The sequence below is a fragment of the Silurus aristotelis genome, assembly GCF_946808225.1.
Source record: "Silurus aristotelis genome assembly, chromosome: 4".
Lineage (NCBI taxonomy): Eukaryota > Metazoa > Chordata > Actinopteri > Siluriformes > Siluridae > Silurus > Silurus aristotelis.
This window is the reverse complement of record NC_139577.1, coordinates 29,290,848-29,316,171: the sequence shown is the minus strand read 5'-3', so window position 1 is coordinate 29,316,171 and position 25,324 is coordinate 29,290,848. Positions and strand designations below refer to the sequence as shown.

The 25,324-nt window shown below is 38.8% G+C and overlaps 2 protein-coding genes and 1 long non-coding RNA gene across 4 annotated transcripts in view; 2 read left to right on the top strand and 1 right to left on the bottom strand.

Moving 5' to 3' along the window:
* Window positions 1–21,425, top strand: part of rnf150a (ring finger protein 150a) — a 36,384-nt gene extending 14,959 nt beyond the window's left edge. The window contains exons 2-7 of the mRNA XM_083538778.1: window positions 1,118–1,368; window positions 2,419–2,490; window positions 3,003–3,085; window positions 6,938–7,034; window positions 7,493–7,685; window positions 16,797–21,425. Of these exons, the coding sequence (XP_083394904.1) occupies window positions 1,118–1,368; window positions 2,419–2,490; window positions 3,003–3,085; window positions 6,938–7,034; window positions 7,493–7,685; window positions 16,797–16,915 (815 nt within the window). The 3' untranslated portion in view covers window positions 16,916–21,425. The remainder of the gene's footprint in view (window positions 1–1,117; window positions 1,369–2,418; window positions 2,491–3,002; window positions 3,086–6,937; window positions 7,035–7,492; window positions 7,686–16,796) is intronic.
* inpp4b (inositol polyphosphate-4-phosphatase type II B) overlaps window positions 1–25,324 on the top strand; it is a 765,675-nt gene that overhangs the window by 293,302 nt on the left and 447,049 nt on the right. For both annotated transcript variants that reach the window (XR_014533081.1, XR_014533082.1), the window contains one exon: window positions 2,904–3,053. The gene's annotated coding sequence lies outside the window, so the exon portion shown is untranslated. The remainder of the gene's footprint in view (window positions 1–2,903; window positions 3,054–25,324) is intronic.
* On the bottom strand, window positions 20,429–22,448 carry LOC310724638. Its single transcript, XR_014533119.1, has 2 exons — window positions 22,370–22,448; window positions 20,429–22,211 (listed from the first exon to the last, which is right to left on the bottom strand). It is a non-coding gene; the product is annotated as an uncharacterized lncRNA (long non-coding RNA).

Genomic DNA, 25,324 nt, shown 5'->3' with positions numbered 1-25,324 from the left:
CACTAGGCTTATAGACAGGTGCGGCTTATTTATGTTCAAAATAAAAATATTTGTAAAATTCAGTGGGTGCGGCTTATATACAGTATGGGTGCACTTCATAGTCCGGAAATTATTTGTGTCATCATACAGGCGAACACAGTAAGGTAGATGCTCATCATTTATCATTCTACTCCTTAGCCAAGTTCTAATATTTGATAATTCAATGTTTTGAGAGCTGGATTGAGGCATAATTTAATTGACAAAAGGATGCTGTTGCCATGGGGATCGATCGGTACGAACAACATGGATCTGTGTTTGTTCATCCCATCTTCGACACGGTTTGCAGGGCATGATGCTAATTATTCACCAGTGAACAGTGATCTCCCAGAGCGGGTTATTTTTATCCCAGCAAGATCAGCACAGATCTGTTCCAGTCCTGCTGCATACCAGCAAGTGCTTCAGCTCATGTTATTCTCTGGAGACAGGAATGGCATGCGGTGGGTTACTAGTTACACTATTTGGACAAACTGTCTTTTCCAGCCATATGTGGTTCTTTTCCAAAATTTTAACATAAAGTTGGTGGCACGCAATTTTAGAGGATCTCGCAATTTTAGAGGTGTGGTAGCATGACATTTTCCCTTTGTTTGAACTATGAGACCCAATGCCCCTGTTCACAAAGCCAGCTCTATGAAGATATGCTTTACACGGGTTGGAGGAGAAGATCTCCTGCTATAGATCTCTGACCTCAACCCTATTGAACACCTTTGGGATGAACTGGAAAGGTGACTGCACCCCAGGTCTCCTCACCTCACCTACATCAGTACCTGGCTTAACTAACGTGGCTGAATGAGCACAAATCTCCACAAGATCACTCCAAAATCTAGTGGAACATCATCTCAGATGGACTAAACAGGGAATTGGATGTTTAAAAAGCAGATATCTTACTGTCAGGTGTCCACAATGTTTTGTCCATATAGTGTACACTTTTATATTCCTCACATTTTCATTGAACGTTTAATAACAACAATTGAGTAAATGAATGAAGCTTTGGAACACTAAACCTTTAAAAAAAAAAAAACACAGTAAGTGTGAATGTATGTCTTATTCATGTTCCGCATATCATCTTTCTGGCTTCCAGGAACAGGAGACGTGGTGGCCATCATGATCCCCGAGCCGAAAGGGCGAGAGATCGTTGCCTTGCTGGAGAAGAACGTGAGCGTGATCATGCACATCACCATCGGCACTCGCAACCTGCAGAAGTACGTGAGCCGAACCTCGGTCGTGTTCGTCTCCATCTCCTTCATCGTGCTCATGATTATCTCACTGGCGTGGCTAGTCTTCTACTACATCCAGCGCTTCCGCTATGCCAACGCACGCGACCGCAACCAGGTACACACATCGCAATCTGTGAAGTTTAGTTCAAGCTATTAGTCTAAGACTGTGCAGGTGGTTTTGGATTCCTCAACCTGACATCCTTTATGTTTCTAGAAGTGCCTTGTAGAAGCTGTCAGGTGATGAGCGGTGGTACTGTTTTTATTCCGAGTGATGTTAAAAAAGATCTGTTTAAAAGATCTGGTCGAGGCAATGCTTCACATAAAGCACATTCCCATAGCTACAAAAAGAATCCAATTCATGACTACCTGATTTTCAGATTGTATCATATGGACATTTTGACTTGAATGATTCAAGAAAAAAACCTATGTTATTATGTTATAAAAGTTATTTTCGGGTTTTATCGTAGAAAACCTTGAATATAGTTTCTATAGTAACAACTTACTTAGTGACTTTATAATGGATTAAAACGAACATGTAATTGTGGAAAAAGGGCATTTTTGTTTTTTGTATGGAGACTTCTGGATAATTAAAATGATTTTTTTTGTTATAATTAATTATAAAATATAGAAAAAAATAAAGCATGGTGACGGAACAGTTTTGAGGGGTTTTTTTGCTGTTATGATTACAAAATAAGTTTAACTTTTTTAATTGATAAGAGAAGCTCGCTTGCATCAAAGACCTACAGTAGATGCTGCAGTAATGGGTCGTGCATTTAACACTTAGCCCTCCAGAATCAATCTAGCTCGAAATAGCAAAATTATGACGCCACAGCTATTGAAACCAACAATATTAAACAGAAACACAGTACAAAGTACACCGCTGAGCACATTTGGGATGAACTGAAACCCCAGGCCTCCTCACATCACCTACATCAGTACCTGACTTTACTAACACCCTTGTGGCTGAATGAGCACAAATCTCCATAAGCACACTCCAAAATCTAGTGGAACATCTTCCTAGAAGAGTGGAGGAAATTATAAAGGCAAATTAGGATTAAATGTTGAATGCGATGCTTAAAAAACACATTGATTTGCTTATATCACTGCAGTTCGTGTCGAACGCTTCGGTCTTTATGCATGGCTCTTATGTTATACTTGTTTGCAGAGGCGACTGGGAGATGCTGCAAAGAAAGCCATAAGCAAGCTCCAAGTGCGCACCATCAAGAAAGGGGACAAGGTGACCTGCTCTTTATCATTTAGCTACACGTCTTTTCATCTTCTCACCTAAAAATAAATGTCTTCTGATGTATAATGTTCCTATTGCACTTTTCTTAGGAATGTTTTAAACCTTTTTTATTTTTTTTATTTTTTAAGTTACTCCAAAAAAGAACTAAAACATTCCTAAGAAATTTGCAGCAGGAATAATATACATCAGAATAATATTTACACATCAGACTAATTATTGCATTCTAAAGTTAAAAACAGATGGTTGGAAGTTGGGTTCGCTGTTCGAGAATCGGTAGCTGTAGTACAGTCGTTATCCCAGTCTGTGCTCCATGTCATAAAAAGCGTAAAAAAAAAGAAAAGCTGCAGCTATTGCCTTGTGTGCCATTTATTCTCATTAGCCACGCTTCATGCCTTTTATTACAGCAGCGTCCCTGCCTTCTCAGTTACTGGGAAATCTCCATTAGCCAAAACAAACAGATCCACACACATTGACATAATTGCGTCTGTGGATCTTGTTTCTAGGAAACGGAGTCAGAGTTTGACAACTGCGCCGTGTGCATCGAGGGCTACAAGGCCAACGATGTCGTAAGGATACTGCCGTGTCGGTAAGCTCCAGCGGTTCTGGATTTATCAATTAATGACTAAATCATCCATTTAATTCCACTGGCATTTAGCACACACTGCAATATTCATTTAGGATATTGGTTGAAATAAAATAATTCAAGGTGATTTTTGAAGGAACACCAGTTTTAAAAAAAAAACCCAAAAGATTTGAAGTGCAGATTTGTGAAACCAATAACGAAAGCAGCCGTCTCTACTTCCTGTATTTCCCTGTCAATCTACTTTCTGTTGCTTTAACTTAGTTTAGAAAGGGGAATTTTCTAAAGTAATGCTTGCAACAGAACTAAAAGTCAGTGGATAAGATGTTGGACTTCTGATCGGGAGGTCATGGGTTCAAATCCCAGCACCACTGCTGGGTCCTTGAGCAAGACCCTTAATCTTTTACTGCTCAGCTGTAGAACTGTAAGTCTCAAATGCTGTAAATGTGGGCGGAGTTGGATGGTGGTTGGTGGAGATAGGCGGAGTCTAGCAAATAGTCCATGGGTAAGAAGGTTGACTTGAGTGGTAGGTGGAGCCTAAATTAAAGTCAATGGAGCATTGTCACACTTAAGTGGTAGGTGGAACTGGGCGGAGTCCAGCCAGAAATGGGAGGAGTGTTTTTCATGCTGGATGCATGTGTTTAATAGTTGCATATTGTCCAGCACTGTGGAGGTTAGGGGTTAGAATTAGTTGTAGAGTAGTTGTACTAGATCCAGTTAAACCTCCCAGAATTTTGTTTCTGCAAGCATCAGGTATGTATCAGGTTTTAACAAAAAAAATACTCCTTTGTATGACTCAATGTCAAAGCCATCTAATATGTTCAGAGTCTTATTAATATCAAGTTGTCTTATTAATATCTTTATATGCTTATGAATTAGCAGGTGTGATTTGGCATTATTTAGTATTGTTAGTTTATAATCGAGATTTTGTATGATTAAATTTTTTGTACGAGGTGGTAGCAAAACGTTTTGAGACTCGTTTGAGCTCTGTTTACAAGAAAGTGCTTTATTTATCTACGTTTATACACTATTACCTTTAAAATAGTCCCCTTGCACAGCAATACAGCACTCCCAGACTTATGAAGGTCTGTGCTGCTGTGCAAGCAGCCATCTGTTCAATTTAATTCATTTTTATTTGTATAGCGCTTTTAGTGAGAGAGAGGGGACGACAGAATTCAAATATTCCAGTTCACCAAACACTCTATATCCATGATGCCTCCAGATCTGCTCCTTTACCTTAGAAAAACCTACAGATAAAAGGCTTTACTAAATAAATATGTTTTCAGCCTCAATTTGAACACTGAGAATGTGTCTGAGTCCCGGACACTAATTAGAAGGCTGTTCCATAACTGTAGGGGTTTATAAGAGAAAGATCTGCTTTAGTCTTTATTATTTGAGGTACCAACAAATAGCCTGCACCTTTTGATATAAGTAGGCATGTGGGATCATAATGGTACAGAAGTTAATTCATACTGCGCTGTGAAACCGTTAAATGCTTTATACATCAATAGTAGCTAGTATAATTTGTATTAATTAACTGCAGCATTCTGGACTAACTTAAGCTTATTTATGCACTTACTCGAGCACCCAGACAGTAAAACGTTACAGTAGTCTAATCTAGATGTAACAAAAGCATGAATTAGTTTTTCTGCAACCTGTAACGACATCATATTTCAAATTTTAGCAATATTTTTAAGGTGAAAGAAGAATATCCCGGTAAGTTATTCACTTGAGCCTCATTGGAAAGACCAGGGTCAATAATCACACCAAGGTCTTTGACTGCTGTTTACACTAACACAGAAACAACATTCAGAGATGCTACGTAATCGGAAAGTTTACTTCTAGCTGCATGTGGTCCTAGTAAAAGTACTTACATCTTATCCGAGTTGAGCAGAAGGAAGTTTTTAAGCATCCACTGTCTAATGTTCTTTGCACACATTGTTAAGCTGATCTTTCTTATCTGGCTTTGCTGATATATACAACTGTTTATCATCAGCATAGCAATGAAAGCTAATACCATGTTTACATATAATTGCACCCAGAGGCAGCATATATAAAGAGAAAAGCAGTGGGCCTAAGGCAGATCCTTGCAGAACACCAAATTTTACCTCAGAGAGTGTGGAGAACTCACCATTTACATCAACAAACTGATAGCAATCAATAATACCTAAGCCAGGAGAGAGCTGTTCCCTTTATTCCAACAGCATTTTCTAGTCTAACAAGGAGGAGATTATGATCAATGGTGTCAAAAGCTGCACTTAGTTCGAGCAAAACAAGTAAGGAGACAAAACCCTGATCAGAGGCCCATAGCAGGTCATTTACCACTTTAACCAGTGCCTTCTTTGTGCTATGATGAGGCCTTAATCCTGACTAATACATTTCATAAATGTTTTTCCTAAATAGGTGTGAGCAGAACTGCTGTGCTACAACCTTTTCTAAAATCTTGGAGATAAAGGGGAGGTTTTATATTGGCCAATATTTAAACAGCTGACCGGGAGAAGAATACAAGTTGATGAGGAAATAAATTAAATGAAGTCATTCTCTTGAATAGGAGTAAAACTTTGTAATTGATTGTCTGTTATTATTATAGTAATATCTACCGGGTTATTTATAAAATAGTTTGGATTTATATTAATCTTCTGGATTTTTTGTGTGATGTTTAAAATTTTATTATTGAAAAGCATCAAATCATTACTACTTATTGATGGTTTGCATGTTAGTGCAGTACTTTTATTCCTTGTTAATTTTTCTACCGTACTGAATAAAAATCATTGATTATGCTAATGTTCTATAAGGGTTAAGAAATATGCGGATCTAGAAGCACTAAGAGCACACAGAACCATAGCATCATTGGGATGGGGCCAGAGCATATTACAGCATCAGACATTGCCTTCGCTAATTTACACCCCTCTATAATGTAACTCTTAGTAACCTTTGACTGTTGAAGGGTTAGAGTTAGGCTCCTGTGTGAAAAGCTATCTTAAAAAAAAACTATTCTTTCCTAAAAACCTAAGCTTATCAACTTTGTCCAGCACCCTGGCCTGTGCTGCTGGTGCCCCTAAAAGCCAAGCTAATTCACATGCCTGAAAGTCTCCTACAACCTGAGCTCTTTCAGGTTTCTCAGCGGGTGCTTCACTGAGGAGAGCAAACCTGTTGGACACGTGAAGCAGGGAGAAATAGTGCTTGCTTTTGCAAGTATGCCGCAGAGTCGTCACCCACTCACCCTGCTGCGAGTCAGGGGAGTGCTATCTCTACCTAGAGCATCCAGATTTTGCCCTGCAGAACCTGGACTGCTTTTGCACTCGCTAATTCTCTTTAGACTCTGGATGCGCTCCTCTAATGCTAACTAACTTGCACTTCTCAAAGGCAAAATTATCGCTAGTGACAGGGAAAGGCAGACTATACATTCCACACTCCACACACTGAATGAGCTGGACGCTCGCCATAGCAGAGAAATTACGTACCTTAGTGTGTTTACTGTAGTGTGTCTTTGCAGTTCTGTTGGGAATGGCCTCCACTCACTGCTTTAAAGCAAGGAATAAAGCGTTCTTTCAGAAAAGAAAAAACAGAAACGCAACCGACGGAAAGTAGAGAATACAGGATATCCAAACGATATTTTAAGATTATTTAAGGGATGAGAGATAGAAAACTGTAATCTGTTGGCATGTTACAAAACTAGTCAGCTAGTGACAAACGGCTTGTGTCCTCTAAATCAAAAACACTAAACTTTCAACATGGATCATTTCATTTAAATATAGACGTTATTATATTGAATTGAGTTGAGGTTTTATTGAGTTTTTATATTGAATCCTTCACTAAACAGTCTAGATCAGCTAATAAATGAGCTGTGTTTCTCAGACATGTATTTCATAAGAACTGCGTGGACCCTTGGCTGCAGGACCACAGAACCTGTCCAATGTGCAAGATGAACATCCTTAAAGCTCTTGGCATCCCGGTAAGCCTGTATTCCTGTCATAATAACACACCTATCCCTCTCAATGAATCATTTTTCTATCATAGTTGATTATAATTGTATTATAGCTTGTGAACAGTGTTATATCTAACCAGAAGCAAATTAGGCACATAAAAAACACAATCGTATTTACAGTGCATTCAGCAAACGAGGCAGTTTAACAGCATGGCTGTTTACTTATATTTTTCTTGTCCGTGCTGCACTCCATAGTGTAGCTGGCAGAAACCGATTAGCTGTAACTTGAGGTTTAAGACCTGGATTAGCTGATGTGGGTATGGTTTATTTTTGCAGAAACCATTGAACAAACATTAGTCAATATTTTTTAAAGCTTTATTTTACCAACTGCTGCTGTGTTAGGTTATATTTCAACAATTTTTTTAAATGTTTGTGTTCAGCTCTTGTTAAACAAGGGTAATTTAGTATTCACGCTGTGCTTGCAGGCAAACGCAGACTGCTCTGACGACGTCCCTCCCGACTACGAGCTGTCCGTCGGCAGCCCTCCCACCAACCCTGGAACCGGGGGCAGCGACGTTACCGTGAGCGAGAGCTCTATGGCCCTGGACCGCCTGCCACACCTTCACCACGAGCCCGAGTCTCTTTCACAGTTTGAAGTGGGACCTCGTATCGCCAGCAGTGAGTATTATAAAAATAATAAAATTTTAAATATTATTATTGCAAAAACCAAAAGTTGGAGTTAATCAGGATAAGTTTACTGGATAACTGCGGTTTTATCAACTGTACAAAGTACTAAAAATCGGTTTAGAATTAAATGTCATGGTCTAGTCGCTTCCGTAATTTTGCTTTAATAGTTTGTGCAATGTTTATTGATTGGTCATATCACATCATAGCCTACGTTACCGCATCAGGGTTTCAGTGGGGGTCTAAAAAAGTCTACAATTTAACAATTAAAATGTTAAACTTTAAAAGGTCTTAAATTCACTGTTTTAGGTCTTAAATAATTTTAAACCGGTCTTAATTTTATCGATGTCCACGTAACGCTAATCCTCTAATGCTCATTGAAATGCTCCTGTAACAGACTGTTTTTGTTTGTTAGTTTCCATGATGTTGTAGATCTTTCTTTCGCTAGTACAAATATAATTAGCTGTATTACCACTACAAATGAGACCAGCATGCAACAGCCAATCAGCTTTCTGTTATTGGCGCAAATCTCTGGGTAAAGTTGAACTTGGATCATATGTTGAACTTGACAAAGTCGTACTTGGATGGTAGCTGAAACTGGGTCGACCTTGCGTGGTAGGATTATCTACCTATTATTATTAGCAGTATAATTGTTTAATTGTTAGCCAATGACAAATTTACGTTTGTACTCATTTATCACTAATCTGCATTAGTCCACTTATCCAGCTAACTCGTTACATATTTTTGAATCGTTAAGTAGCTTTTGACTCCATTAATCATTTTGTAATTATGACGGATCATCCATCAAGCCCTTACAATCATATAACACTCATATATACATTACTCATATATAATAAAAACAATATTTACAGTTACAGTCACAGCATTCACAGCTTATCCAGAGCTAATCCTCTGTGCAGTACGGAATGTCAAACATGCAAAGTGCGCTAATCAGGCCATGGCTCCGGGATGCAGAGTTGCCTGCTGATCGTTTACCTTGGACTCGTTCACTTCCTGCCAGTCAAGCCAAGATTCCATTCGAGGTAGTGTGAACACCCACCCAGGACCTTCGAGCACGAACATCGTGTTCCAATGAGAAGGGAAGATGAATAGTGCCTTTATGTTCTCCTCTTCAAATGGCTCGATCAGGACTGACATGATAGGAGCTATGGCTTGAGGGAATGTGCTACCACCTACAGCTTCCTTTAATCAGCAATGCTACGTTTTCTCAGGAGCTTGGTTCTTGTTTAATGAGCCCACATTATTGTTGTCTGCATTAGTGGTACCAGAAACCCAAGGTTGATTTAAAGCAAGGGTTAGAAGGTAATAGGGAGCATTAGTGCATTAGTGGTAGCATAGGAAACGCACACAAAAGCCGAATTGCATTCTTTTACACAATTACATTCGTTCAGTGTGGTATGCACTTTGGCTCAAAAACGTGTTCCGGTGCCAGAAAACAGTTCTCAAACAGTGTTCAAGGCTGTGTGTGAGTGAAAGAGTGTGTAGGACCATCAGTGTAATTTTGCAGCCAGGCTTGAACTCCCGATCTGACCTCCAAACGAGACCCCCGGAGGTTGTTTCCACGGTTACACTCGGACAAACATTCGCAGGGCCTCGATCCAAAAAACGGCTTCTAAAACAGAGCTTCATCATCATCATCATCATCCCTCGCATGCCTTTCCGTAGTCCATCATGGCTCATTCCGTTGTCACTGACGTATACGGAGAGGAAAAAGGGAGGCAGCTGGGATCGCTTAGCTATCTGGATGGATCCCTGCTGGTTTGTGAGCGTTTGGCAAAACAACGATCACACGTTTTTGCTGCTATTTTGCGTTAAGAAAAGTCCCAGAGGTTTTTTGATCCCGTTAAAGAAAGTTTATCGCTTTGATCACTTCGCAACTAATCCGAATTTTCTTCTTTAAATCGTTTTTATTTTGTGCTAACAATCGACCGCTCTTTAGCCTCGGCTTTAAATCCTCTGTGACTTTTAAACTTTTCTGGCCACAAGCCTCCGAATCTTAAAGGCTTCTTCCTGATTGTTTTTTTTATACGTATATAATGTGCTCATTTATGTACAGCTTCTCAGAGCTGTAGTTACTGGCTTGATAATATGGCCATACACCTTTCTATTCCTGAGCTTCCTCTTCAGGAAAATGCATTAGGCCTAATTTTTGGATGATTTAGAGATGCTTAGTTATCACGCATTCAAATCAAATTAGTCGTCAAAACATGCTAATGAATATAAAAGCTTAGGTAATGGTAGGTTTCGATCAAAGACGCTCCAGAGGTCCCCAGACACCACTTCATAAACCGCTGGTGGAAAGATGGATAGTGGTAATAGTAGGTTTGGCGTTTGATGTTCATTCATCGTGCGACCACTTTAACATTCCTACTAAATTACTCAATTTGCTCAGCATGAGCCTCTTGGGTCTCACAGGACTAGCCTGCCTGTATCTTATGTTTTCTCTTCGTCTTTTTGATGTTGAGAAGTTATCGCTTTTATTCTGAATCAGCTGCAAAAATGAGGCCACATGCTGTCCTCTCGCCTCTGATCACTTGTACAGACGTCTCGGCTCGGTTTTTAGATTTCTGTCTGTCTCTTCTCATGCTGTCACATCAAAGAGCTTCGAATGTCAGGGTTCAGTCAATAAGGAATACAACACACGGGGGAAGGGTTGGAACAGAAAAGTAATCAGTAGTAGCATGGTGTAGATGCAGCCCTCTGCAAGACCCAGAACACATCCACATCCTAGCAATTTGCCAACAAAAGCAATATTTGCTAATATCCGTTAATAAATTTAGAAAAGCAGCTTGTCATATGACGGGGAAAACCAAGACGTCCCCTGGTGGAAAATGTATTTTTTTTTATTGTCTTTTTTTTTTGGCTTTTTATGATGTATAGGTTATGTGAAGTTGCTATAGAAACAACTGTAGAAATAACAATCAATACATTAATAATAATAGCTTTATGTTAACTTTTGCTATATGAGCATAAGTACTAAGACACCAGACTTTTCCTGTCATATGTGGAAAACTTGGAAGCGCACAGTTGTTTTGGATGTGCTAGAATTAAACTTTCACTTCCCTTGAACTTGAACTTTATGCTTATTTGCCAACTGCATTTAGAGTTAATTATCTGTATCATGTTGTCCTGTAGTGACAAAATGAATACTATCGAATCCTGCATTTTTATACCAATATTTTAATTAGTGTGCCAGTTCCCAGGTTGCCAGGTGCTTAAAAAAATCACTGATATTGCACTCTTAGGTTTCGCTTACAGTTGACTTTTTCCATCAGCATGCTGGTGATCAGGCAGTTCATACTTTCTTTCACTGTATGTTGATATATAATCGCCTGTTTTGCTGAGAAGGAAAATGTTCATCCGTGTGCTACATTTTCTGTTACAAACTCTGCATTTTCAGGAAACTCATAAAAAATGGATTGCTCTTGCACGTCTTAACATTCAGACACAGCTGCTGTATATTGATCCAATATTTCACATTGAGAAATGTTTTTTTACATTTGCAATACAAAGTGCTCAGTAAAATAAGTGCTGAGTTAGGCAAAAATGATTTATTTTTAGATTCTTGTAGTGAAGTGAATTACGATTATGTCAATATGGACAAAAGAACGCAAAACAACATCGCCACACTTTGCACCATCAGGCCACCCTTTAAACCTGAACTCATGTATTTCCTTCTTTTCTCTTGCTCCTGAGCATCCTGTTTGTATAGCAGTATTCTGAGCTACATAGATGTGGGTCAGATAACATTTTAGGCCGTGGCAAGACAGGATGTGGACACAGGAAAAGGCACAGCTTGACCTCGTTTCACACTGTACCTTGACTCTCATAATAATCTTAAGATCTCTGCCTCATAATGATGTTCATGCTAATAAAGTGTTTGGACCGAAAGTCCTATATGGCCATTTTATGTCATATTAATAGGCTCTGACGATATTCAGGTACATGAATAATAAGGGTTGACACAATATTCTCAAATAAAGCCACATTTTTTGTGATTAAATGTAATTATTTCAATTAGGACTATTCATTCTTAATTAAAAATTTTTATTCTTTCCTGCAGTTATGAGATATTCTGCTATATTTTACAACAATAACGACAATAATATTAAACATTCCAAACCCTACATTAACATTTATGACGTTCGACAGACCTTATCCACAGAGATTGTCTCATTGAAACAACTGAGCAGTTGAGGGTTAAGGGCCATGCTGATGGGCCCCCACAGTGGCAGCTCGGGTAATGCTGGGATTTGAACTCCAAACCAACAAAGTGAGCTCTATTTGGACCCCACTCATCACCTACACACGTGAGGGAAGAGTCCACCGTATAGTTCATGAGCACTAAGTACATTATTAAAACCATACTTCACGTTTCAGACCTAAACGCGGCTCTGAACTGAACTTTCATGTCCATTTTTTGCGTTTCTCGACGTGCCTGTTGATTTGTCACACAATTATAAATATAAATAAAGTTTGGGGTTTTGGTGGCTAATAAAAGAAAGGAATGTGTCAATTTCTATCATTGAACCCCCTGCTAGTGAAGCATGTCAGGATACTAAGCATTCACTGTGACTTCTAGAGACCTTTATGGGGGAGTGGTAGCTCAGTGTTTAAAGTGCTGGGTTTCTGATTGGAAGGGCACAGAATCAAACCCCCGTATTCCCAAGCTGCCACTCTTGGGCCCTTGAACAAGGCCCTTAACCCTCTGTGCTCCAGGGGTGTCGAATTATGGCTGATCCGGCGCTCTGATATGCATAGACAAAGATTTCACTGTGCTGTAATGTATATGTGATAAATAAAGGCTATTCTATTTAAAAATATTGGCACGTGTTTTCAAAGTTCAAACTTCACCGATGTCGCAATGCAAGCATTCGCAAATGTTTTGGTACTCACGTGTTTATTTATTTTTTTTGTTTGCATTGAAACAACAGAAAAAACTGAGAAGAAAAGTCAAATCTGATACAATTCCACATAGAACCCCAAAAATGCACTGGATAAAATTATTAATTATAATATAATATTTGGTAGCACCCCCTTTGGAACAAATAACTGAAATCAATCACCTCCTGTAACCATGAAGGAAACCACCTTTCTTTTGCAAACTGCCGCAAGTCATTCAGGTTTGAAGGATGTTTTCTCCCAATTGCTGTCCTGAGATCTCTCCACAGGTGTTTTATATTGTTCCGATCTGGGATCTCAGAACTTTCCAGCGGTTTGTTTGGAACCATTTCTGAGTGCTTTTTTAAGTGTGTTTCGGGTTGTTGTCCTGCTGGAAGACCCATGACCTCTGGTGGAGACACAGCTTTTTAATATTTTAATTATTCGAACAATCCTTCACTGTAATTTTTTATTAAATTTGCTCTTCGCAAACAGTTTACTACAGTGGACACAGGAACATTAGGATCTCTGGAGATAGACTTGTAGCCCTGAGATTGTCTATGTTTTTCTCTCAAATCCACAGACCACTCTACACCTGTTTCTTTTGTCCATGCTCAATGTGACACACAATACAATGTGACAGTCAACTTTTCTGCATTTTAACTGGTTGCAAGTGTGAGAACTATATTGCCCACACCTGTTACTTGCCACAGGAGCATCACATGCTTGAAAAGCAAATATTTCTAACAATTTTGACAAGGTGCCAATAATTTTGTCCAGTCCATTTTTGAGTTCTGTGTGATATCTTATCAAGTTTAACTTCTTCTGTTTTTTAGTTGTGTTGTTGCAGTGCAAACAACACACTGCACTACTCACTACTTGTGAGTAGCAAAACATTTGCAGTAGGAACAATTTTCTGAGAGAAGTGTGGCATTTTCTGACAGAATTGCAAGGGTGCCGATATTTTTGCCTATGTATGTATGTATGTATGTATTTGTGTATGTGTGTGTATATATACAGTGAGGAAAATAAATATTTGAACACCCTACTATTTTGCAAGTTCTCCCACCTAGAAATCATGGCGGGGTCTGAAATTGTCATCGTAGGTGCATGTCCACTGTGAGAGACATAATCTAAAAAAAAAATCCAGAAATCACAATGTATGATTTTTAAACTATTTATTTGTATGATACAGCTGCAAATAAGTATTTGAACACCTGAGAAAGTCAATGTTAATATTTGGTACAGTAGCCTTTGTTTGCAATTACAGAGGTCAAACGTTTCCTGTAGTTTTTTACCAGGTTTGCACACACTGCAGAAGGGCTTTTGGCCCACTCCTCCACACAGATCTTCTCTAGATCAGTCAGGTTTCTGGCCTGTCACTGAGAAACACGGAGTTTGAGCTCCCTCCAAAGATTCTCAATTGGGTTTAGGTCTGGAGACTGGCAAGGCCACGCCAGAACCTTGATATGCTTCTTACAGAGCCACTCCTTGGTTATCCTGGCTGTGTGCTTTGGGTCATTGTCATGTTGGAAGACCCAGCCTCGACCCATCTTCAATGCTCTAACTGAGGGAAGGAGGTTGTTCCCCAAAATCTCGCAATACACGGCCCCGATCATCCTCTCCTTAATACAGTGCAGTCGCCCTGTCCCATGTGCAGAAAAACACCCCCAAAGCATGATGCTACCACCTCCATGCTTCACAGTAGGGATGGTGTTCTTGGGATGGTACTCATCATTCTTCTTCCTCCAAACACGTTTAGTGGAATTATGACCCAAAAGTTCCATTTTGGTCTCATCTGACCACATGACTTTCTCCCATGACTCCTCTGGATCATCCAAATGGTCATTGGCACACTTAAGATGTGCCTGGACATGTGCTGGTTTAAGCAGGGGGACCTTCCGTGCCATGCATGATTTCAAACCATGACGTCTTAGTGTATTACCAACAGTAACTTTGGAAACGGTGGTCCCAGCTCTTTTCAGGCCGTTGACCAGCTCCTCCCGTGTAGTTCTGGGCTGATTTCTCACCTTCCTTAGGATCATTGAGACCCCACGAGGTGAGATCTTGCATGGAGCCCCAGTCCGAGGAAGATTGACAGTCATGTTTAGCTTCTTCTATTTTCTAATGATTGCTCCAACAGTGGACCTTTTTTTTTTTACCAAGCTGCTTGGCAATTTCCCCGTAGCCCTTTCCAGCCTTGTGGAGGTGTACAATTTTGTCTCTAGTGTCTTTGGACAGCTCTTTGGTCTTGGCCATGTTAGTAGTTGGATTCTTACTGATTGTATGGGGTGGACAGGTGTCTTTATGCAGCTAACGACCTCAAACAGGTGCATCTAATTTAGGATAATAAATGTAGTGGAGGTGGACATTTTAAAGGCAGACTAACAGGTCTTTGAGGTTCAGAATTCTAGCTGATAGACAGGTGTTCAAATACTTATTTGCAGCTGTATCATACAAATAAATAGTTTAAAAATCATATATTGTGATTTCTGGATATTTTTTTTTAAATTATGTCTCTCACAGTGGACATGCACCTACGATGACAATTTCAGACCCCTCCATGATTTCTAAGTGGGAGAACTTGCAAAATAGCAGGGTGTTCAAATACTTATTTTCCTCACTGTATATGTGTGTATATGTATATATATATATATATATATATATATATATATATATATATATATATATATATATATATATATATATATATATATATATATATATATATATATAAAATCTATAAAATTTTATTATTGGGAAGTGTAGATTTTCATGTGGGACCACCCAGTGCAGCAGCAAGTGTGTGTATTGTACAGGGAGAGAGACAGAATGGTTTGTTAACTATAGTTTAAAAGGTTGTACATTGTGATTAGAGTGCAAACAGCTGGTCTAGCTATGAAAACGAGAGCCAGGAGGACATGACATGCTAGTAAAATTACAACGATGTAACTGAACACTGTCTCCTCTAACTGCTGTTCTTTCATGAATCATTGATGAGGTGCTGAATTTATTGTTTTATGAAGGTTTTTTTTAAGGAGCCGTACAGATGTTGCCTGTTTCACTCCAGCACACACTCACCCGCATGCATTCTTACTCTATTGTGTATTTTCCTGTACAGCACATGATGATGATTTATTTTCACTTTGCCATGAGTCAAGCATAATGAGCAGATGTGCTGAGCTCAGCATCACTTAAAGACAAAGTGAATACAAACAAATGATAAAAGAAAATAGCTTAAACTTTTAATTCCATAAATGTAAATAAAATATTTAAACACCTGGAATACATTATATATTCAAAAGTTTTGGGACAACTGAACTTTCCCGCCATATGTGGTCGTATAAGAAGTCTTTGGATGTTGTAGCATTGAAATTCCCTTTTAATTGAAATACCCCTGTGCACAAAATCGGCTTCATGAAGATATGCTTTAGATGGTTTGGAGTGGAAGATCTTCTGCTATAGGCCGCTGACCTCAACCCTATTGGACATCTCTGGGATGAATTAGAATGCTGACTGCACCCTAGGCCCTCATCTCTACATCAATACTTGACTTTTCAGTAAGAACTGAGCATGAGGTCGCAAAAATCCAGAATCTACAATTTCAGTGAAGCTGAACAGTGAAATGCAAAATACTGTGACAAAAATAAAATAAAGAATTACAACATTGAAAAATAAAAAATTAAATATCTAAATAAAAAGGAATATAATAGAATATGGTTTAAAAAATTTCAAGCAGATTTACAATAAAAAAAAGGGGGGGGGGATAAAATAATAAAACTAGAAATAGAATATGGAGTATATAAATACACAATATGGATGAAGGTTTGTGGACCACAAGTTTGGTATGTGCTTGTGGAACATTCCATTCCACATTTAATCCCCATTTGCTGTTACAATAACCTCCACTCTTCTGGGAAGGTGATCCAAAGTTGTATAGTAGGGTTGAGTTCTATAGCGGGAGATCGTCCACTCCAACCCATGTGAAGCACGTCTTCATGGAGCTGGCTTTGTGCATAGGGGCATTGTCATGCTGCAGGTTTGGTGAAGGGAAAATGTAATGTTTCCACATCCAAGAACATTATATACAATTGTGTGCTTCCACCTATGTGGTAGCAGTTTGGTGAATAATGTCTCACAGATCCAGTTCTTGTTTTTGTACCTGATAAATGACTTCTTTTTCACTTCTTTTCTCTCCTCCAGGTGAGCACCAGCCTCCTCTGAGCAGTGATTCGGACACGTCATTCATCCTGCCAGTAGAAATCAGCCTGTCTGTTGTTGAGCTTTCTACTGAAGCTGAACAAGAAGAGGCCAAATCCTGAGTGCCTGAGTTGCACAGCCCTGGCTACAACCGAGGCACAGCTTTAGAGGGAGCTCCTATGGAGCTAAATATGGACCAGGACCAGAATGTAGGGAGGGGGAAAAAGAAGGAAAAAAGAACAATAAGCAATACTTTCTCCCCTATGGCCTCATTGAGTCACAAAATAAGGTCTTTTTTTTTCTCGCTCTCTCTGGTCACACCAGGTCGTTCTTGATGTCTCTATTTTATCGGTTTGCATTCGGGTGGAAAAAAAAAAGCACATCGAGTTTCAAGATACCAGATTCGACAGCTCGGAAATTCTGCCTTTTTAAATCTTCTTGTGGGATCACTGCCAATATACACAAATATATTCTAGAACAGATATATATATCTAATTTATATATATATATATATATATATATACATATATACACAAAAGTGTATAGCTGTGACCAGCCTGCTGCATTTAATGTCTGAAGCAGTCCGAGTGCAGTTCATTCAACTTAAAAAAAAAAAAAAAAAAAAAAACACAAGGGAAACATTGTGTCGTGTCTCAAGTGTTCTCTTGAGAAGTCACTAGTGCTCGCCTTTCTAGCGTCTTTTTCAAATCTGCACCAAACAACGCTTTTGCCGTCCGAGTTTTGAGAAATCCCCAAGCACAATCCACATCAGTCGTCTTTTTATGATGTGAGAGAGAAACATAGAATATTCCAGAAATCTCGTTTGGGTTTTTTTTTTTTGGTTTGCCGGCCGAACATACGATTTACGATCCGTCCACATTCCGCAAAACAAATGTGAACTTCGCTTGTAGGGGTCGTGTCTTCTGAAGTGCCACTCGAGCTCAAGGAGCTGAGTTCTCCCTGCGTTCATCCTGTCGTGCCATACAAACAAGGGCAGGTCTTTACTCAGCATAAGGATGATCAGCGATCACGTCGAATGTTTCATTCTTTCCTTTTTTCCTTTATTTTTCAATATAACGCCTAAGGATTTCAGTACAAGCATTACACCGAGTTGTCTAATGCTTCATTCCAAAGCAGCACTAAGTCTCACTTCATCTTTCCAGAGGTTCTGATCAGAGCCATCGGCCAAATATTGTAACCAAGTTCTAACTTTTTGATATGCGAGCGCTCCGATTGAATTGATTGTCACGAGGCGTTTTTTTTTTTTAATTGCACATTGCGAACAGGAGAGCAAAAGTCTACCGAACGACTTTTATTTTAATATCAAAGTTTTATTTTTCTAAATAGAAAAAAATAAATAATCAAAGAAACAAACAGGCCCTGTTTACACGATATATAGGGGTTCGTGAAATAGCGAAATCAGTCTCCCGTTTTTTTATTTTTTTCCCCCACTCACATTTCATTTAATCATCCAAAGAGTAAAGCGTTATTTATTACGTGTGTATGTATATAATTAATTTGCTCTAAATCTGTACCCCCCCCTCCCCTTTCCACACTGGCTCCGAAACCAAAATGCATATGATGACTGGAACTTTTTTGACACTGAATAAGTGCTGAAAGGAGTCAAGTGCTGGTGGTGGCAATTTATAAATCTCAAAACATTCAATAAAACCACTGATACACAGTATTGCCAAAAGTTTGCGGACACCTGGTCATAAGTTTGGTGTGTGATTTTTGAGCGTCACATTCCAATGTCGCGATTAGCTTTTATAATTCGGTCCACTCTTCTGGGAAGATGTTCCACTAGGTTTTAGAGTGTGCTTGTGGGCATTTGTGTACATTGTGCTTAAAGGCAGGTACTGATGTAGGTGAGGTGAGGAGGACTGGGGTGCAGTCAGTGTTCACATTCATCCCAAAGGCGCTCAGTAGCGTTGCGGTCAGATAGCAGGAGATCTTCCATTTCAACCCATGTAAAGCAGATCTTCATGAAACTGGCTTTGTGGACAGGGCCGAAATGTCATGTCGGAATGGATTTAGGTCTTCTAGTTCAAGTAGAGGGAAAATTTCATACTAGACAGTTTTGTGCTATAAGAAGCACATATAACTGGAAAAGTCAGGTGTCCCAATACTTTTGTCCGTATAGTGTATCTCTATCAGCACAAAAGTTTTCTAAGGCAGTTTTCAGGTTAGACAGAGTTACTAGAGGATGATGTTAAAAGGATCATTCCAACCAAAAAAAAAAGCTTGTATTGAGTTTAATATTCAGCCGTCACTCAATAAGCAAAAGGTATTTTAATATGTTACATGACACTCATTTTGGATTTGCCCTCCTTTTTAAATATCACTCTTTCTCTTTAAGTGTAGGAGCTTTTCCCTCCGTGTCTTTAAGTGTCCTATTATACGATTGAGTTACTGTTATTATGTTGGTATGTTAATGTTGGTGCTTGTTGTTGTAACCGATCACGGAAAAGAAGCTTTTTCGCCGACCCTCACTCCGCTCTGTGGTCCGGAGTGTGGAGTCTTAGATCAGGTTATGCAATCACACACAGTTTCCAAACTGATCACCAAATCCTCTTTAGCCTGACACGAGGCTTACCGTGGGTGCGGGTTCAGAAAAACAGCCCTTGTGAGCCAGTAAAGGGGTCAGTGTTGAATGAAATGCTAAAAGATTGTAGCATCTACCAGTGCATGCTTTATTTTGTGTGTTTGTTTTGTGTGTACTCCATTTCCTGGCACACGCCGGTGCTCGAATGTTGGTTCAATTTCAATCCTTGATAGAAACCTTTTTAATTTTTTCAATAATGAGATTGCAAAAGTTACTGATACACAGCAGGTTTGACTGTAGGAGTCGGTTACTGATTTGTGTTCACTTGTGTTATGATAATGGAGGAACATAACGGATCCCGGAGATGGTACAACAGCACATTTTTATTTTTATTTTATTATGTGATAATACCCCTGATTTTTTAATCTGAGCCAAAAAATGACTGCTACATCCCAATACACTACACAATTTTACTTTCACTGAACTTTCTCTCAAACAACAAAGGGTTAAAGGGTGTGTTATACTTGTCACATGTACTTTACAGCACAGTGAAATACTTTCTTCGCATGTCCCAGCGATGTTAAGAAGCTTGGGTCAGACAAGTTACAGCGCCCCTGGAGCATAGAGGGTTAAGGGCCATGCTTGAGGGTCCCAAGAATGGCAGCTTGGCGATACCAAGGCTTGAACCCCTCACTTTCCGATCAATAACCCAGAGCCTTAACCCCAGAGCTACCACTTCCCCAGTAACAAGATGTAAGAACTATGATGACTTTGTGACATTTATCTATAGTTTGTACTGAAACTAAAGGAAAATGTGGAGGAAGTATTGGTGAGCTATTTCGATACCATGCACGGTTTGTTTGCCCTTGATAACAACCATTTGACGGCATGCTGTACAATTTCTTCTAGAAAAAAAGTGTGCTCGTAATATCCCCCTGCACTCTTACATAACTAGACATGACCAACTGGATTTGGTGATCTGTGCATGAAATCATACATCATTCATTTCCTTTTAGATCCTCGCCAGACTGTTTTTTTATTGATTTTACATGTAACTAGATGTAGAAGCTTTTCACACTACTCAACCCATGAACGAAAAAAATCTTGAACGTGCTTGAAAATATTAGCACCCAGATGAAAGGTCACTACAATGAACCCATGACTGGATTATCAGGCTAGTGTGTACTGGTCTTAAATATTGAACGCACTCACCTCTGAAAACACTCTAAATTGTCCAGTAGCACAAATCAGTCAATGCAGAATCTACCATAGACCAAACGCATTGAGATTTTAATGATGTTTGATGTTTTATTCATCTTATTCGCATTGCTCTCTTTCAGTTCTGATCAAATGGTCATGAGTTCAAATCCCACCACCACCATTAAGCTGCCACTGCTGGTTCCCTGAGCAAAGGCCCTCAACCCTCAACTGCTCAGTTGTATGAATGAGATAATTATAAGAAGCTCTGGCTTAAGGGAGTCTCCCAAATGCAGTAAACGCTCACGCGATTGATTTTATCGATACATTTTCATTTTCAGATTGATAAATTAGGCCCAGTTAGGGTGTAAGCAACAGTGTGGTGTTCTACCATTGTTTCCTTTTCCTCACTTACACTACCATGTCCTCTTCATTTCTCCATCATCATCGATATCATCATGGTTAATCATTTCAGTTCGCTTTGTGTGCACACCCTTTCACAAAAGCACTTTATCTCCATAATGGAGAGACGCAAACATCTAACACAAGTCGCCCCTGATTGAAAACTCAGCAGGGTGATCGCCCATCCTGTAGCAGTTACTCTAGGGCTACCAGTTTGCGTTTAGCACACATTTAGGAGATTTTTTTAATCAAAAATACAATCAATCATATGTTTATTCTCCTTTCGAATGACCATGGGTTTTAAAGACAACGACTGTAAACTTATATACTGTATTCAGTGGAGTTCAGCAGTATTGCTATTTTGTTATATACAGGACAATGTAAATATATTCAGCCGTCTCGGTATACTGTTCTAGTACAATGTTGCACGTGTTTGAGTCTTTGATTGTGAGGTACAATAAATTTTACCGCAATTTCTTTTTTTTTTTCAAAAATCTCTTTTTTTCTTTTTTTTGTCTTGAAGTCAATTGCTAAAGCAGGTTTACTATAAAAAAGAGAGGTATAAAGAATTCATATATACAGTGCTGAGAAAATTATTAGATTTTTTATTTTTTAATTTTTTGCATATTTGTCACACATGATTCAGATCATAAAGCAACTTTTAATATTACACTTAAATACAAAATACAGTTTTTTCAATTATGATTTCCTGTATTAAGGCAAAAAAATATATTTCCAACCCTTTTTGGTTTACAAGGTGTGAATGTACATCTGGCATAAAACTATCATAAAATGTAATTAAAAGAACATACCAACAGTCAAACATGGTGGTGGTTGTATGATGGTATGGGGCTGCTCGGCAGCTTCAGTACGTGGACGACTTGCCATAATTGATGGAACAATGAATTCGGAGCTCTACCAGAAAATCCTGAAGAAGAGTGTCTATCCGTCAGTTCATGACCTCAAGCTCAAGTGCATTTTGCAGCAGGACAATGATCCAAAACACACCAGCAAGTGTCTGAACGGCTCAAAATCTAAAATTTTGGGGAGGCCGATTAAACAGGCCATTCATGCTCGAAATGCCTCCAATGTGGCTAAATTAAAACAATCTTGCTAATAAGAGTGGGCCAAAATTTCTCCACCGCAATGTGAAAGACTCCCTGGCAGTTATCACAAATGCTTGATTGCAGTTGTTGCCACCAAAGGTAACACAACTAGTTATTATGTTTAGAGGCAAGTACTGTTTCATATACAGCCAGACAAGTTTGTACAGCCTTCCCGTGGGCTCACCACCTGCAGGAGGGACCGTAAGGGACGGTGCTGTGAGGATTGGGCAGCAGTCGAAGGCGGGGGCCTGCTTAGACTGCTGCCCCCGCGACCCGGATTACGGATAAGCGGGAGAAAATGAATGAATGAATGAAGTTTGTACAGCTTTTTTCCCCTTATAAATAAAATCATTCAAAAACTGCATTTTATATTTAATTTAGTTTTTTGTTATTTAAAAAAAAAAACAGGATAATACTTTTTCACATTACTGTATTACTTTATTCATGGTTTTAGACAGGGCGGGGTTTATATCTGTAAGAAACCTTTTAGTTAGAAATGTATCGAAATTGAACAAATGATAAATATTTAATTAAACTAAAAAAAAAAGTCCCAAAAGTTTTTTTTTTTCTTTTTGTATTTATAAAAATCCAGATAAGCACCTTACACATGCAAACAGTGACAATGGTTTCCTTTTAATATTCAACCATTAATGACTAGCATTTGCTTTGAGCCTAATTGGATCACTTTTTACATTAAAATGTTTGCATTAGTTACATTTGACTTGGAGGAAGTCATATAACCATAGGTATTTTTCAATTAGTCTTTTTTTTGTTTTCATAATTTTTTTTAACAAACCACATGGTCAATTCACTAATCAAAGCGGAGCGGGTCAGTTAAATGAAAAATCTATAGATAATGTTTGTAGCCCTGTAACAGTTCTTTAGTCTGATGAGCTTCTTCATTTAAAATGTTCCTGCCATAACTGGTCCTTCTCCAAACTGTTACCACAAAGTTGAAAGCACACAGTTGTGTAAGATGTCATTCAATTTTTCTTTAACTTGAACTAGGAGACCCAAACTAGTTCTAGCATGAAAATGCCCCTGTGCACAAAGCTAGCTCCATAAGATGGGTTGGAATGGAAGATCATGATTGTCCTGCTATAGAACTCTGACCTCAACCCTACTGATTGAAGTCAGATTAGTGATTAGATACACACAAAAAATCAGCTGCAGAAGTTAAACTGGTTCATTTAAATCTTTAAAGAAACCTGGAGTTTCAGAAGGATGGCCAAAAACCTCTATAAAGCCTCCATTTTTACGTTTCATAATGTGATAAATGCATTTAAATTTATTAAAAACCATCATATTAAGTGTTTTTTGTCTCCTGTGTGTTCCTGTTTATCCCTCTCTAAGTGGAAAGTACAAAAGCCTCCTCCACATGCATGATGTAATGTGTTCGAGTTAAGTGATGTCGAATTCCCTGGAGGAACGAACCAAATACCAGGAAGAATTTCTAACCCAAATGTGATTTCATCGCACATAATAATTTCATTTAAAAAGGCAGATCTAAAGGATAAAGTAGTATGGAGATGGATGACCCCTAATAGGAGCAGCTGAAAGAAGAAGAAGATAATAATGTTATTTAAGATTCAGTGTTTTAAATTGAATAAGCTAAAGTGAGCATAATTCATTCACAAAGAAGTATCAGTGAACACCAATGACATTCAACCCACATCAACAGCCTAAAGAGCTGTGAAATTACTGAGCAACACAAGAACTTTGAGAATACATTTGGATTGCATTCAATATCAACAGTCTACTAAATTGGCTCAGGACCACCTATTTAATCACACATCACAGCTTAACAAGCATGGAACTATAATGAATGGACACTTGGTGCAAGCAGGTTGAGGACGGGTTCTCCTTGAGTTTTTCCTTGCCATAGTCACCACTGGATCACTCATCAGGGACAAATATTTTAATAAAACTTTATCTGTGTAAAGCCTCTTTTAAAATCGCTATACAAATAAAAATGAATGAAATTGAACGTTCTAAACTCTTGGGAGGATATTGACACTGATAAGATGAGATATATCACAATGGTAGATAGCATATGTGACTTCTGACCTAGGGTTAACCTTCATTTTAAACAATGAGATTTGTCATTTTCTTGTTTTGTGGTCGACACCAATTCAATTCTGGGCTCTTTGATTGAAGGTGTTTGTAAAAACTGTTGCTACAAATATGAAAAGTCCTTTGATTCATTCTATTACTGTTCTTTAAATGTGAAGCCAGAGATTATTCTGTTGGGTGATGGAAAGAAAATAAACAAGAGATGTCTCTTGGGGGGGTTTGGAAAGACAGTAAGCAGAGTTCTGGATTGAACCAGATCCCTGGGGATGTAAGGCAACGGTGTCTCCAAGCGATGCTAACCAATTACTGATTCGTACTAGCTCATGTGTGAGGTTCAGAGCTACACTATATGAACAAAAATATTGGCCCACCTGACTTTAGCCATATGTGGTTCTTCCTCAAACTGCTACCTAAACGTTTGAGGCACACAATTGTATAGGATGTCTCTGAATGCATTACATGTTTCTTTAAACTTACCTTGCTTTAAACTAAACCTGTTCCAGCATGAAGATATGGTTTAGTGGAAGAACTCGAGTGGCCTGGCCTCAACCCTTGTGAATTGGAATACTGACTGCACCCAGGCCTCCTTACCTCACCTACATCAGTACCTGACTTTATTAAAGCCCTTGTGGCTGAATGAGCGCAAAATCTAGTGGAACACCTTCCCAGAAGACTGGGGATTACAATAACAAATAGAAAAATATATATATAGAATGGGATGTTCAAAAAGCTTAAATGAATCTTATGCCCAGGTGTCCAAAAACATTTGTCCATATACTGTATATAGGTTAACCCTATTTGAGTGTTAAAAACACGATGCAACTTAATTTCTTTAAGAAATTATCAGCTTATCTTGGTGTAATATCTTGATTTAGCGAGTATACTACATCAGAACAAGACTATCATTTCTTCAGGACCGTAATGTAGCACGTAACAATACAGTGTATGAGTCTACACAAAGGAGCAGCAGGAAACGAGTGCGTGACATTGTGTGTTGATTTGGAATTAGCGAAATATGACTAAATATGGAGAAAATTTGCTAATCATTAGGGCCAAAATTACGTTTGAACATCCACTGCTAGAAGAAAAAGAGCACCAGAGGTAATGGTCCATTCAGGTTCATTAATTCAGATTCTTTCGCTACACCCTGTCCCATAATAGCATATCTGGTTCTTATTAACTGTCTGTCTCTCTTCCCCCTCTCTGGG